Genomic DNA, 16,097 nt, shown 5'->3' with positions numbered 1-16,097 from the left:
CATTTCCCATTACTTTGAGTTGTGCTTCTACAAAGCTGAAGCACTTCTTGCTTTTCTGCAGCCAGTAGAGTTGACAGCATAATAAGGTTTGCCTGGTAAACAAGGTTAAAAAAAATCCCATCTGGCTGTTTAAACATCACATTTATTTATGGTAATGTTAAAGATGTTGTGTTTTACCTTGGCTGATTTATGGGTTGCTATTGGCCATTTTTCAAATATTTGATATTGCTTTTGACAAGGCTAACACCATGCAAGTAAATACTTGGCTGTTGTTTGGCGAGTTGACAGGAGATGGGAGTTTTGTGTGTATCTGCGGCGTGGCTGGGAGTGTCTTCCTCTGTTCAGAAGGCAGGAATAGATTGGTGACAGCCAACCAAGCCCAGTAGACAGAGGTCAGTGCCTCGGTGAAATCAACTTAGGAGAAAGGAGGTGGGGGTAGTAGCGTGAGAGATATGCGAGTGTGTATTGGTATGTCAGAAGAGGAGGGACTGTTTGTGTTAGGTAGCTGATAAAGAAGCTGCTGATGATTCTAGCTAAACCCAGTCCCCCCCGCTGCTCTGTACACCCAGACGCTCTGATTCACTGTATGCACCTGACCTTCAGCCTCCATATCCCTTATGATTTTCACAAGCTAATCTATAACTACAGTTTTCTCTGTTTAATGACTATACACATCATTAGACCAGCGTGCCTCCATGTATTTTCCTCCTATAATTTCTTAAGAAACAGAAGGAATGAGAAATCGAGAAATGTGCTTTTGCTGGTGGTTCTGTGTTTGTTGTAAAAGGTCACTTGTAATTTTCTCTGCCAAATCAGCCTCAACAATTTCTCTGGCAGGCTTTTCCAGCACTGCACTAGAGTTTGTGTGACCTTTTTAGTGGGCAGATGATAACCGTTTCCGCCGAGACAAGAATAGAAAACAAAATGACCTGTTTAGAAACCAGAAAGGGCGGCGTAAGCAGTTTGCAGCCTTGGCAAGCTTCGCTCGTCTTTGTCAGGAGAGAAGGAAAAGTGAGGAAGCAGGGAAGTCAAGTAGGAGAGAGATATAGACAGAGATAGAGAAGAGAAATGACCATGTGTTGTAAACTGAGTAGGTAAACAGTGTGTTCAGTAATCTTCTGTGACAGACTCTGGCCAGCTCAGTCAGGCTTTTCTTCTCTCCTCTCTTCTGTGTGTGGCTTTTTTATTTCTCTCTGGCCTTTACACGGGGTACGAGAGCGTCCTAAGGCATGCTGGGGAAAACAAGCCAAACCATGGTTGGATAATAGTGACCTTTCACCCACATCTGATCTGCCGCCATGCCCTGAAATCGCACTGTACCAAAACTGGGCTCTAAACAAGAAAATCTTGTTTAAATTCCAATTCACAAAGATCATCCCACTAAGACCAAACTGCTCCAGTAGCGCTTGCTAAACAATGGACAAGGCCTCAAAACAGCTAATGAAATGGGAATAGTTAGTGACTGAATACCACAGTTAACTGTAGATTTGGAGAAACTGCACTCAAGTGCTAAGAAAATACTTTGTACATTGTGTATGTGTGAACTCTAACCCCCGAAAATATAGGAACAAGTCTTACCAAACAAAAAGCTCCCAGCAAAAGCCAAAGTTGAGGCTGAAAATGATAAAATAATGACTGCCGTACAATATACTATTTAAAAACTGTGGTTTAGTAAAAAATTCTCACGTTCCCTGCTCAGGGCCATGTGCTCACCCATTTTTACTCTGCCCATTTAATTTGTCTTCACAGCAGAAGCACAAACTTCAGAAATGGGGGCAGGGGAAAGCACAGCAGTATATGAGTTTAAAGATCTATCTTGAGGGTTATTAAAAATACTTTTTCATTCCTGTATAGTTGAAGAACAAAGGATGGCAGGAGAAAAGCAAATCCACATCCACCCATACTGTGGAACAGTTTGCTCTGGAAAATGTCAGTTTTTGTTAATCTCACTTAGACACAGGTTCCCAGATACTTCCAGATAGACTGCTCTGACAGCTCTCAGAAAAACACCAAAGGTTTTTAGGAAAGGTCAGAGTTAGACGGACACATCCCTCCTTTAGATTCTTTCTCTTCATCTGGGAACCAACATTTCCTGTCTTAAGTTGTATTCCAAGTATATTGTGTAGTTTGACAACACCGCATTGTCTTGACCTGTTGTTGACCTTTCACCTCCTTTGTGACCCTAGCTCGACACCCTGGAGGCTCTGGGAGAGGAGATCAGTGGGATGGCACGCTGCCCATATGACGCCAAGCACGCCAATGTTGCCCTCTTTGCTGGTAAGATTAAATGCATCCATACAAGTCAAATAACAATAAGTTTATCTGGGAATCTTTGAAGTCCTTGATTATGTTTTTCAATGTGTTTTTGAAGTCCTTTCCTGTCACTTAATGTGGGAGTTTCCTTGAGGTGTATCTATGATAGTAGTTCTACTGAATGACTGCCATGAGGCAAACACATGAATCTAATGTTTCTCCTCTCTGCACTTATTAAACATTGGAACATGTTGGCGCTAGATGGGAAACTTGAATCGAGGGGATTAGTTGTGGTTGTAATAAATATTGTTTTTAATACCCTACAATTTATTCTAAAAGTATGATAGGCAAACCAAGTTACATGCATTTGAGCAAATCAACGACCTGGAGACCACATTTGATCTGCATCAAGAATTCAAAGCTTTTTAGAAGCTTTTGGAAACATGTCGGTAGTACTCTGGTAACAGCAGATATGGAATCATCTTTCTCCTGGTTCTGCTGCACTTTTCTTTCGTCTTCTTTCTCTCTCGTTTACTTGCACAAAATGCACAAGATCTAAAATAAGTTCCAAACGGATGGGACAAGAATGAGTCAGCTTTCTGTTGCCGTGGTGAGATTCTTCTGATGCAACGCAGGCTGCTAAAGACATTCAGTCCCATTCGTATTTGCTGTGAACCGATTTATGGCGGTATTGATGAGCTGTCCATGCCCGTTTAAAGCCTAGGAGGAGAGTGAACGCCTAGCTTGACCAGTTAATGCGTAGCAGAGCTGCTTGGAAGGAGCTGGAAGCATTGAGTAATCAAGAGGGTTCCTCTGACTGCTATCCTTTCAATTATGTAGTTTGAGTTTCCACTGTGGTTATAGCCAAGGCAGGCTGAGGTCATGCTGGTCGTGGATTGTGTTTGTGGAGCATGTGTGTGTATGTGCGTGCCTATAACTGTGGGTTTCTGTTGGACTCTGAGACAATGTGTGAATGCAAGGCTTCATTGTTTGTGTGTGCTTTTGACATGTGTTTGCAAGACTGAGCAAATACAAATGTGCAACATGTTTAAGTGTGTGTACAGCCTCGTCCTTGTCCATCAGAGAGTCTCTTTGGTTTGTATGATTCATTCATTGTCCAGGTCTTAGCCATTTGAAATGTTTGTGTATCCAGCCACAGAGAGCAAGAATCTCTAAGTGGCTTTATGTGTTTTTCTTTCTTACTAAACTTAACTCTCTATCCCTTTATCCTCTTTCTTTATGACTTTCTCTTTCATTCACACTTCATTCTTCTGCCCTCTATATCTCCATCTTTTCCTCTTATTGCTCTTTGTGTTCCCTCTCCAGATGGCAGGCTGTACTCGGCCACCGTAACAGACTTTCTAGCAATCGATTCGGTCATCTATCGTAGCCTGGGAGACAGTCCGACTCTGCGCACTGTCAAACACGACTCCAAATGGCTGAAAGGTGAGTAAGGGACACATAAACAAAGTCCCTCGGGTTGGATAGCAACAAGCTGAATGACAAGCTAGAAAACAGACTTTTGTTTTGATATGCATGCTTGACCATGTGTTTGTGATTTATGATTTGTGTGTCTCGGTGTATGAATCTAGGTATGAAGAGCAGGAGCACTTATGCTAATTGTGCTCGCTCTGTCTGACACTGTCATTTTGCCAGCCTGCAGTGGTAGTTGATGTAGCCAGGAAATTGCTCTGCCCTGGGGAGAAACAAGCACAAGTCCAGCCTGTCAAAACTCAATAGAGAGATCCCTCTTTTCTTGCATGCAAATTGATGCGCTGATATGATGGATGATAGATAGAGGCACTCAAGGCTCACAGTTGGTGCTTTTCTGCATAATATGACAGATATTCTGCCTGTTTACTGTGAAATATGGTGTCAGAATTGGTTTGTCACAGTGAAAACGTCTCTTTGTCACACATTGAATTTATATATTTTTCCCCCTGCAGAGCCATACTTTGTCCAGGCCGTCGATTACGGGGACTTCATCTACTTCTTCTACCGGGAAATTGCTATGGAGTACAACACAATGGGAAAGGTAAGCACAGGCACTATTCTTTTGCTATTGTTTGAAATGTAATCAGAAGTGACTTCCTATTTACTGAGAGAACCAGGAAGTGCCTGAGGAAACTAACAGGATGTGGGTGTATCACATAAGTGGAAGAAGGCTTTCACAAGCTGAAATGTGGCCAAACATTTTTCAGATACAGATTACAGATAAGCACTGGTCAGGATGCAGGCCTAAAATAGATCTAAAGAAAAAAAATGTGGATGTCTGCAGATCCCTTTTTGAAGTCTAATTATAACGCTTAAATTGCACAGCCGCGTCCGTTGGGCGAAGCTCCCATTTGACCTATCATCTCAAAGTTTCCCGAGAGGAATATGACCCAAGAGTCTGTGAGAAATGAGACGGATCAGCAAAGGAAAGGTTGAGAAAAAAACAGGCTTCCTCAGGCGTTACAGTTACTGTGACATTCTTCTATTAATCTTCACAATGCAGTTCTGGACCCTGCTCTGAGAGAGTTAATTTGGATATCAGGTATGAGAAAATCCACTATGGACATGAATTACTCAATACATATTCTTCTGAATAAATTATAGAACCACACAAGTGAGGGTGAGAAAGAGAGAGGACAAGAACAGAGCAGAGGTAACGAGAAACACAGCAATAATGGATTCACTGCCAGAAGTGACAGGCATGTGTTATACAGAGCATGAATACAGATCAGGCCTCTCAATCTGCTGGGTGTTTTGAAAGCCATGTCAGTATAATTATGCATGTGGTTGTAGAACTGATGGTGCAGAGAGCAATTTAACATTTAGTGAATGATATCTCTCCATTATTATTTGCTCAAGTTTTTATGTTGAATTGTTATTAGGAAAGCGCAGAAGGACAGCTATGTAATATCATTAACAAGTGATGAAATTAGCAAGCCTTCACTGAAGTATTTGTTCAGTGTGTGAGATCTGTTTATTTGTACTTTGTGTGTGTGTGTTTGTGTGAGAACATGAACTGGTATATGTAAAGCTGAACATTTTCCACATTCATCCTGACAGTCTTGCCTGTTTTGTGTAATACATGTTCTGGTATCTAAGCGCTCTATAATCCCACAGTGATCAGGCCCATGTAAGCGTGTGTGTTTGACAGCGTGAGTGAAAAAAAAAGGGTTTTTTTGCACTTTTCTAGAACATTTTTGCATTGGTTGCAAGGGTGAGGGTGTGTTTATGTGTGGTCTGCAGCCATGTGTGTAGAGATCTGGTTTAAATGTATGTTCGCTCTCATTCGCACTGTTTACTTTACGGCACAATTTCAGGTCAGGGTTAGATTTATTGTTGTTAAGTATAGTGTGGCAAACACTAATTACAATACTGACTGTGTGATCATACAGCAAAGATGTAATTACACCATAGCTCCTATTTGAAGCTGTATACTTTTACATTTTCTGTTGCCAGGTGCTGACTCTTTAACAGCATATCAAACACACTAATTTACTCTTCTGTGTCTTTAATTTGCTATAAAGTGATGAAATGTTGGATTAAGACACTGTGGTTTTTCTCAGGGAGTGTTGACGACCAAACATCACAATATGTTCTGCTGGGAATTAAATGAAAGATTTAAAGTGATCTCCTCTTTAACCCTTCAAAGTCTGTCTGTCTTTCTGGGGTATTAAAACTGCACAATTATTGGTCAATCTTTTTTTATAATTTACCTTAAGGACTGTCACTGTAGGCAACTTTTTAGTTTCAACATAAAAAATATCTGGTGATATGGAGTTTCGAAAGCAGTGAGCTCACCAGATCCCAGTAGTCCATTTGGCATCTCTGCTTGAGGCTTACAGTCATCACCAGCATAAGACATTGCTGGTGGTTAATTTGCATTGCTGGTAATGTAGGCTCCAGGCTTTGACATTAAATAAAAACTGCATGGAATAAAGAAGACGATCTCTGTAGTGCTAATTTTGAAAACGTTTCTTTACTGTTCATCTTGAATCCAATTAGCTTTTCATGGACTGCTAAACAGTTATTACAAGAAACTGAAGACGTGACATAGGTGACTGTTGCTATATAACACATAGCTTTTAAAACGTAACATTTCAACTGTGTGTGTCTACATCAGGTGGTCTTTCCTCGAGTAGCCAGGGTCTGCAAGAACGACCGAGGCGGCTCGCCCCGTGTCCTGGAGAAGCAGTGGACCTCATTTCTCAAGTCTCGCATGAACTGCTCGATCCCCGGCGATTCCCATTTCTACTTCAACATCCTGCAGGCTGTGACAGAAGTCATCCACATCAACGGCAGGGACATAGTCATGGCAACCTTCTCTACACCTTACAACAGGTACAAAAAACATAATAAGGAATTGATAAATCTACAAAGACGCGTTACTGAACCTTTAGAAATGTGAGCAGACATGACAGTTGGAAGTGATTTTTTGCTTCAGATCTCACACACTTTCCACAAATTAACACGATTATCTTTATCGCTTTGAAATGCTTTTAAAATGCCTTGAATTTATCATCATTATGACAGTCTGACCTTTGTTAATGCCCTGCTGTGCCTCTCAGCAACATGTCATTCCTGAGACTATGGTTCAATATCTGACATCTTCTGTCTTCTTATTTTCCATTTTTACAATTCAGAGCTGCGTTCATATTCATAGGCAGGGGTAGTTGTTATCTAAATTGAAAATTACCACAAAGCCATTGTTTGGCTGATAGCTACCCACATATTGTAATTTTCCATTTTATGGCTGCTTCTGAGCAGATAAGACAATTGCTTGTGACAATGCAATTGAGCATGGTTAATGGACATTAAACCTGATGAAGCAAAGCTGCTGAAAATGTCTATAAGCGCCGGTTTAGGTCCTTGCATTAATTTTCTATTTCATATTCAGGGGGTGAAATAAGAGGGAGGACATTCAGACTATAGGAAGCACTCAGCGTTTGTCATTTAATTGTCTATTTGGCTGTGTTGCTGCCTGACCCACTCACTTGCTCACTGAATGGCTCGCTACCATCTATCTGCTGTTAGTAGCTCGATATAAACAGATGTAGGATTGTCTAACTTTGGGTATTTACTGTAATTTGGTAGCTTAGCCAAGAATTAACCACTCTGACCTTGCTCTCTATAATACTGCCCTTGTGTAATTTGTCTCCCTGACGTCGACATAATTTTAACTCATGACTTAACAGCCTGAACATCTAGCCAGCTGAGAGAGATTTCTCTTTTATAAAAATAAAGAATAAATAGTTTCAATTCTAATTTATGAGAACAGATGCATGAAAAACAGAAAAGTGACTAAGCAATCTGTTATGCATTGAATCCACACAGGCGGAAATAAGCCAGTGGCTCCGCTACCATCACAAGAGGGGTGTTTTTCCCCTTAAATGAAAGGCAATAATAAGATAATCCGTCTATATTTCTTGCCCAACAGTGGACTTGTGATGAACTTTAATGCCTTGAGGCTTTTGGGGAAACCCAGTCTTGGAGGGATGATGGAATGTGTGTCCTCATTTAGGCTTGGCAGCGCAGACACTGACGCTCATAGAAATGCAATAACACTAGAGTCCAAGATATGTACTGACATAAAAGCATTCATATTGTAATCAATACAGTAAAGCCATTATTCACTACTAGAAATATAAAATGTAACCAATGCTATTAAATTAAATGAAGGGTCTTTCTGAATAAGTGATGGAAAATAACTTGACACCTCTTTTTCTTTTTTTTTCTGGCTTAACCTCTACAACATTACAAACTTGACTGTATCACCCAGTGTAAACATGCAACAGCTAAAATGAGCCATCCTCGAAGGATTTAACCCCTCTAAAAGGAATTTAAATTCATTTTTCTGTCACTAGGTGATAGTTGAAATTTGGCAAGGTGTTTATTTGATATGTTCACTTGAGAGGATTTTTTATGTGAGTTTTATTTTCCTTTTGTGTGTCTGTGCAGTATTCCAGGCTCTGCTGTGTGCGCCTATGACATGGCTGAGGTGGCCAACACCTTCACAGGGCGTTTTAAAGAGCAGAAATCCTCAGACTCCACCTGGACGCCTTTTCCTGAAGACAAGGTTCCCAAGCCAAGGTACAACAGCAGTTAACTACCTACAGCAACACACACACACACACACACACACACACACACACACACACACACACACACACACACACACAAACACACACACACACACACACACACACACACACACACACACACACACACACACACACACAACACACACACACACACACATACACACACACACACACACACACACACATACACACACACACACACACACATTGTGAATATTCCTTCCTGTCTTCTCACTCTTGGCTCACACACACAGGCCCACAAGCACATGCAGCCACCTACACACACACATACATGTACATGGCTACCTTATCGGTGTATTAGACTTGTTGAATTAAGCCATGTTAATATTAACACATGTCAAACTCCCGTTGCGTCATTTTTCAATACAGCCATACATTTTTCACCAAGAGATTCCACATTGTAAGTCACATTGCGTGACACCCACACACTGAATGTACAGATATCACCTCTTTTACCAGTTGCACCTCTGGACCAGTTACCTCACGTCTCCTCACACGCAGCTGCATCAAAGAAGGGCTTCGTATCAACAAATGAAGCATGGGATCATTTTACAGATGGTTGGCTAATTCCACAAATGCACTAGCCTGATCAATCTCCCATCTATTGCCCGTTAATTAACACCCTAAGAGCTGCTCTACTCTCCTCCAGAAAAGAAAAAAACGGATTTACTACAAAGATGTGGGGCATGATAATTGTTGGTACCGTGTGTGTGTGTGTTCCCATATGGCTGAGGAGGTGGTTCCTCCCAAAAGAGAGCCTGTGTAGTACTCTGTGCATTCATTACTGTTTATGTGCGTGTTCCCTCAATTAGCATGTAATTACCTGTTTATGTTCAACAAGGTCAGACGCTGCAAAGATCCGATATAGCCACTGTTTTTTCGGCAGAGATTGATGTGATTGATTTATTTCTTATACTCTGGTGCGATCAGACCTTTTATCTGCAGGCAACAGACGGAGGGTTGTAACAATGCCACCTAGGTCTGGCCCCGCAACAGACTGTTCTTCCATGTGTTAGACTCTCATACTGAATCATTTGCAGATTTTTGTATTAAAGAGATGTCTGTTACTGTTCTGCTCTCCATATGTCTGCTGACATGAATGTAGCTACATCAAGGAAAAATGGAATAGCACTAAGTGTTACTGCTTTTTTTTTCACTGTGACAAATGGTTCTGCAAATGCAGGCCCTTAAATTAACAATAACAGTTTGGAAGTTAATTGCATTGATTCAACACAACTCATAAGTCAAGGGGGATGTTAAATCTTTTTTTGAGGAAAAGAGCATTTGCAGGTTTGCATGTTTTTATACTAACCCAAGCTACATGTTCATAGGAATGCTCAGAGTGGCTGCTTTATCCTTTTATAAACATGCCTGCATGACTACTTCAAAAACTGTGTTTTGTTGGGGGATGAATACATTTGAATTTATATTTTTCTTGAGTATACACATGTATTTTTTAGGTTAACCTGAGTTCTTACATTCAGTGGTCAGCTGGCTAATATTTCTAGGTCCTGGTGTGGATTATGTGGTTTGGCAGCATATCACAGACTACGCAGTAAAGAGGTTTTTACAAGACCTCAGAGGTGAGATGCCTGCAAAGAGGATATGCTATCAAAAGCAGCTTCTCTTTAACAAGCAACTCACCAACTCCCTGTAAAAGAATCAGAAAGATAGATGCCTTCGTGCTTTACAGAGTCCAGAGGAAAGAAGACATATTGTGTCCTTTTCCAGAGAAAGAAGACATCTTATGTCTTATCTGACCAAAGCCTCTTTGCATGAAAGTTTGGTAATTTAAAGTGCACTCTCTTGATTCTAAGCAGGTAAAACTCTCCTATTGGAGCTCAGGCTGTGAGAGATTTCCCCTGGAGTTAATGTAGCGATTTTTTCTTTGATGATCATTCGTCCTTCTACTCAATATTGTCCCTTTTACCCCAAATCCCTCCTTCTCATAACTTTCTTCTTTCTCCTGTTCATTTTCAGGCCCGGTAATTGTGCAGGCACTCCATCCATGGAGAGGTACAAGGTATCCAATGAGTTCCCCGATGACACACTCAACTTCATCAAAATGCATCCTCTGATGGACGAGGCTGTGCCCTCCATTGCCAACAGGCCCTGGTTCCTTAAGACAATGGTTCGGTAAGTGTTACACACTCCAAAGATCATTGTCATCAAAGGTCTATGAGCCTCTTCAGCCCAGGACAATAATTACGTGAAGTGCAGCTTTGAGAGTCAAGCTCATTAAAACACTGTGGTACTCCACCATTAACCAGCCGCTGACCTATTTTCGCTGGAGCAGAAGAAGCACTGATCTTCATGTTACTATCTCTCTCCCTAGTTGGCTGCATAGTGATGTGATCAGGATGGGGTAAACTTTATCAATTCTTGGTTATGTTTCAAATTGAATTTTTAATACAAGCACTTATTTTAAACTATGTTCAGTCTTTGTAACAAATTGCCTTTTTGAATCCTCAGAGAATATTTGAAAGAGAGCATACTGGAGTGAAAGGTTTTTTTTTGTTCTGTGGTTGGCTTTTCTCCTGAGTTTCTGGAGTTGAGCCCATTTCCCAAAAAGCCAGTGCACTGTGGCTGATGCCGTTTGATCATAAAGGTCTGTCTGGCTTTTTGCTACACTACACAGAGACATTTCAGCCAGCCTCTGTGGGAATACAACAGCACACTGCCATTCCATCGGCAAGGCAAAACTAGCTGACAGAGCATTTGGTAAAAAATAAAAGAATCTAGCTTTAAATTAGACCTGGTTCTGAACTACAGCTACTGAAGATTTGAGGTTAGAAAGGGTTGCCATGCCTTTGACAGGCCTCAGTGGTGATAACATCCCTAAAAAGATGAGCTACATAAAGACTTCTTCGTAGGTTTTGCAAATAATTTGCATGGTATCACATCTTGCTGCTACTTTGCTGAGGTCTGACCTACATACTGCGCTGCCTTAGTCAGAATAGGAACAGCTTTCATCAAGGTTATCCCTACAACGCTCTCTGTTCATTAGTGCACTATATCATAAAACCATGTTGTAAATAACACATTGTTTCTGTCTTTACATAATCAGCAATTATACTACTTCATTTGATTCGAAATTACATCATGATGAGCAGAGCCTGGCATGCAAGTCAGAAGCACTAGTTAGAACCCTTACATAAACTGAAAAACCTTATGAAGGCATACAGGGCTGGAAGAGGAGTAAGGACTTTTATGACATGTGTCACTGTCCTGTCACACTGTAAAACCATTCTTGAGCTGAAGTCAACTGGAAACAAAATCAGTAATAGGCTTTGATCCTTGTTTCACCCTAGAGAGAACACCCCAATATCCTGCAAGAGCTTTTGCTGCAAATTTGAAAAAGCATTTCTGTCCTGCGACATGCTGTGCTGAGGCAGAAACCTCAGCTGGCTGGGCACAATGAATCCTCCTCTTGAGATTTTTATTATCCTGAATGGGAAAGACAGTGAATGTCTTCGTCCTTGAGATTGCATTATTTTTGCTGAGATCAAATCCCATTTACACAGTCCTTGGAGCTTTTGTTATACTTGAATAGATCAAAACCACAATAGCCCTCTAGATTGCTGTTATTTTTGATTGGATAAAGTCAGTGATATAGAACATTTTAAGAGATATTTAAAGACAATAAAATGGGATATGGGTTACGAAGATGTGTTGTGTTTTTTTCATATTTCTTTAAATCAAATAAATAGATTTCACAATAAGCTCCCATCTATAATCGTTTGATCCCATCTCCTTCAATTAAAACATCATAAAATCAAGCATTTAATTGCAACTAGTTGAGATAAAGATACCAGCATTTGTTATTCAATGAAATCAGATGGATGAATTAAACAGCCTCAAGAGATATTTCTTAAAACTTGTTCTTGTTATCTGATCACAAACAACACCCACACGCACAATATGGCTCAGCTCCTAACAGGTGTCTGATTGCTAACTTGAATGTGCTTGATTTTTTATAGAGATAATGAAATTAAAATGGAGTTTCATCCACCTGGTGCTGAGACCAAACTGTGTGATCATCAGCTGTCAATTAGAAAATGAAATAGCGCTTACAACTGTTGTGTGTTGCTTTTGTATTTTATTTATTTTAGGGACAACCTCATATGCCGAGTGGCAATGTGATTGAGTTTACATAACAATCCATTATTGAGATTATAAAGATTGTGTAATCTCCTGCTGTTTCTCCTTTTATTTCTTAGACTGACACGAATAAATGTTTTTAATGCAATTTTAATCCCACTTGTTTTTGAATGTGACCCAGTAGAAATCCCACTGAGGTACAGCTCATAGGTTTTTCATCACCATCTGTAGCTCCTCTAATTGGAAAACTGTCTGACCAATTGACTGATTGACATATTTCACTTTATATTCCTTTTATCCAGGTATCGTCTTACTCGCATTGTGGTGGACAATGAGGCGGGTCCCTATAGGAACCACACAGTGGTCTTCCTGGGATCTGAGAAAGGTATCATCGTCAAGTTCCTGGCCAACATGAACAGTGGCATCCTGAACGATAGCCTGTTTCTGGAGGAGCTCAATGTCTACAACCCTGACAAGTATGTAGATCTGGTTTGTGTGTGTGTGTGTGTGTGTGTGTGTGTGTGTGTGTGTGTGTGTGTGTGTGTGTGTGTGTGTGTGTGAGATGGATGGATAGAAACAAGGAACACGTGGATACAGTTGCTACAAACAAAGGAAGAAGTGTGTGTTATAGAGACAGCATGTGTGTGATTTGGTTTCCAACCATCTACAGAGAACCCACTAACCCACCAGCTCCATCAGCACCAGTCAGTTCCCCTGACCCAAGCTATACAGTGAAGCCAGACAGCCAGATGGCTACTCTATCATTTAAAAGAGTTTTATCAGGTTACACTCTGCCCAACCACAGCTACTAAATTAAAGACATGGACCCTAAGGCCCTGGATAACGTAGCGCTGTGGTTCCCAACCTCAGCGAGCCCAGATCCTCCAAAAATGTTGGCTGATTAAAGGAAACACACACACGCTCTCTCACACATACCGAGGTCGGTGTTTGTCTTTAGAGCCAGCCTGGGATCTCTAGCTAATACATTACGCGGCTGTTGGTGCATTATGAATGTGTTCATGAGTGTGTGTTAGGAGGGTACTGTGGTGTTAGCTAGTTAAGCATTGTTGTGTATTTGGAGTTAAAGTGAATAAGGAAAAATCAACTACAGAATGATCCTGTCAAAGCAAATATTTAATAAAGAGGTAATAGATGATTGGCAGCACCAACAGAAGAGGGAGGCCCTGAGAGGAGAGATGGAAAGAAGCACAGTGGAGAGTTTGTTATTGTGTTGGACAGCTGAGTAGAAGAAGGGAAGGAGAGCAGGGACTTAACGGGAGGGCTTTCAAGGTTACCAGTGTTTGTTATCCAACATGCTGGAGCCATGTGACGAACCGTATGTAGGGGATGAAGGGCAGACCAGCCTTCTCTCCTCTCCTATCGCTGTGTCTCCTTCATGCCTCCTTCCTGCTTCCCCTGTTTCTGTGTCTTTGGCTGGGGCCGAACATTCGTAGGCTGCTGGCCATCTGGCTTTAGTCGCATACTGTAAGTGACTTTTCCCGCCTGCTTCCCTGTCTGCCTGCCCGATTGTCGTGCATTACCCAGTGTAGATGGACTCTAAGCCCTAATTGAGAGCGTTAATGCAGGACTAGAGCACTGCGAATGGCAGATTAAATCCCAGGAGCTGTATGGCGGGATGGAGAGAGGAATGGATGGAGAGAAGGGATAGAAAGCTTGACACGCCCAGAGGGATTAGAGTATGTGCTCCTGGGGGGCGAGTAGACAAAGAAAGACTAGCGGGGATGGAGGAATGGCAAAATGGGGGTGGAGGGGGCGACATTTGTGTGAGTGGGTTTTACAGTTAAGTGCATTGCTGACTGCTCACAGTGTCCATCTGTCTGTTGATCTTTTGTATCTGTATCACCCTTTTCTTTATCCCTCTTTATCTACCACTCTGTGTTCTCGAGTCCAGCATTATCTCTGTTCTCACTGACCTCGCATTTTGTCTCTCTGCCATATCTTAATCTTCCCATTTTCTCTCTTTAAATGAACTATTACAATCTCTTTTAATGGCCTCTCACTTCTCTCCTCACTAACTTTTAGTTTTACAAGACTTTCTCCATAAATAACCAGATAGTTGAAAGAGAGGCATACTAATCTAGTTTTATCCTCTTTAATGTCTTGTTTTTTCTCTTTTCTAGGTGCAGTATAGATGGCGTGGACGATAAGCGAATCATTGGCATGCAGATAGACAGTAAGATTCACGCTTTGTGGGTCGCTTTCACCTCCTGCGTTGTTAAAGTGCCGCTGTCGCGCTGTGATAGACACGGAAGATGCAAGAAGTAAGTTTGACGCCTGCAAAAGAAATTGTTGATTCACAAAAAGACAAATAGTTTTGACAGCATTATTCCAGCATTACAATAACATAAGGGCTGATGGTGTGTGTTTTTGTCACATTCAGGTCTTGTATAGCCTCCAGAGACCCGTACTGTGGTTGGGTGTCAGAAGGTGCCTGCAAACAGGTGGTTGGCGACATCAAGTAAGTAACATTTCAGATAGCTATAATATCAATATATAGCTTTTGATTCATTTATGTCACACGTGTTTTGATGGATTTAAAATATTTAAAATTAATGACAGATGTATTCCATTAAGCTGCCCTATTGAGTTTTTAAAAAACTAAGTTTCTGTAATTGAAACTGTTGGCCACAACATTAAGCTGAAGTATGGCTTTATTCAGGAGACCAGAGAGACAAATGTTAATGTTAATTTAGAGTATATAAAAATACTTCAGGAAACAGTTCCTTTTAACATTATAAACTTAAGTCATTAAGGACTTAATTAAATTTGAGATATTGTCACTTTTAGAGTATATTTTCCTTTTCAACAAGTCTGAATTCATGGAGTAAGATTTTCCATTTAAAAGGACTGACACACATGTGCTTTCTAAACCACTTTGTTTTTCCAAGTACCCTACCTTCTCTGATATGTCTGGTGGCATTTCCCTCTCGATTTGTCATGTCTGTGATCTTTCTAATTTAATGGTGTGCAAGTGCAATTTCCTTCAGTTGAAAGGGCTATTGGAAGAAGGAATGGAAGGAAAGTGTTGTTTGCCCCAAGCTCGGGACGTCTACTCAGGGCCGGGGAACGCTGTATGGTCACAGTAACTATAATTTGTGGCTGTAGTTATGACACAGAACCAGATTATGCTTCTGAACAAACAGCATATGGAGTTTTGTGGTGGGAAAAAAGATTTTACAGATGAAGTCATAACAAAAGGACCAATGCTCCAGTGGCTATTTGACGTTGAATGAATTTGATCCCCCTGCTGCAAAATGATTGGTCTGGCACGGCAATTCACCAAATGCCCACACAAGTACACACAAAGTTTGTCCTCGAAAAACACACGGAGAACTATCCTATTATTATTCCATAAATCTGCAGTTGTTGTTCTGATTGAGGTTCCACTTTGGAGCTGAAGCCAACACAGAGGTATTAAAAGGGCAAATGACCTCCATCCTTTACTGTACAATATTTCTGAGTGAGAGAGCGGGGGATTAGGCCCGGTAGGATCGGTTGCTCCATGGTGAGCTGTTCAAAGCTTTTTCCAGGCTTGACAGAAGGACGGATGAACAAGAGTTAGAGGCTTTTTTTTGTTAAATAACAAGGTTTGCTCGTACAAACAGGTCC

At 41.0% G+C, this 16,097-nt stretch overlaps 1 protein-coding gene across 2 annotated transcripts in view; it reads left to right on the top strand.

Moving 5' to 3' along the window:
* sema6a (sema domain, transmembrane domain (TM), and cytoplasmic domain, (semaphorin) 6A) overlaps positions 1 to 16,097 on the top strand; it is a 98,008-nt gene that overhangs the window by 58,620 nt on the left and 23,291 nt on the right. For both annotated transcript variants that reach the window (XM_063897543.1, XM_063897542.1), the window contains exons 7-15: positions 2,187 to 2,277; positions 3,580 to 3,699; positions 4,200 to 4,288; positions 6,368 to 6,585; positions 8,203 to 8,334; positions 10,347 to 10,502; positions 12,770 to 12,943; positions 14,609 to 14,749; positions 14,869 to 14,946. In XM_063897543.1, coding sequence (XP_063753613.1) covers positions 2,187 to 2,277; positions 3,580 to 3,699; positions 4,200 to 4,288; positions 6,368 to 6,585; positions 8,203 to 8,334; positions 10,347 to 10,502; positions 12,770 to 12,943; positions 14,609 to 14,749; positions 14,869 to 14,946 — 1,199 coding nt within the window. The remainder of the gene's footprint in view (positions 1 to 2,186; positions 2,278 to 3,579; positions 3,700 to 4,199; positions 4,289 to 6,367; positions 6,586 to 8,202; positions 8,335 to 10,346; positions 10,503 to 12,769; positions 12,944 to 14,608; positions 14,750 to 14,868; positions 14,947 to 16,097) is intronic.

The sequence above is a fragment of the Eleginops maclovinus genome, chromosome 12 (assembly GCF_036324505.1).
Source record: "Eleginops maclovinus isolate JMC-PN-2008 ecotype Puerto Natales chromosome 12, JC_Emac_rtc_rv5, whole genome shotgun sequence".
In the NCBI taxonomy this organism is placed as follows: domain Eukaryota; kingdom Metazoa; phylum Chordata; class Actinopteri; order Perciformes; family Eleginopidae; genus Eleginops; species Eleginops maclovinus.
The sequence above is the reverse complement of the archived record's forward strand: the minus strand, read 5'-3'. Positions and strand labels throughout refer to the sequence as shown.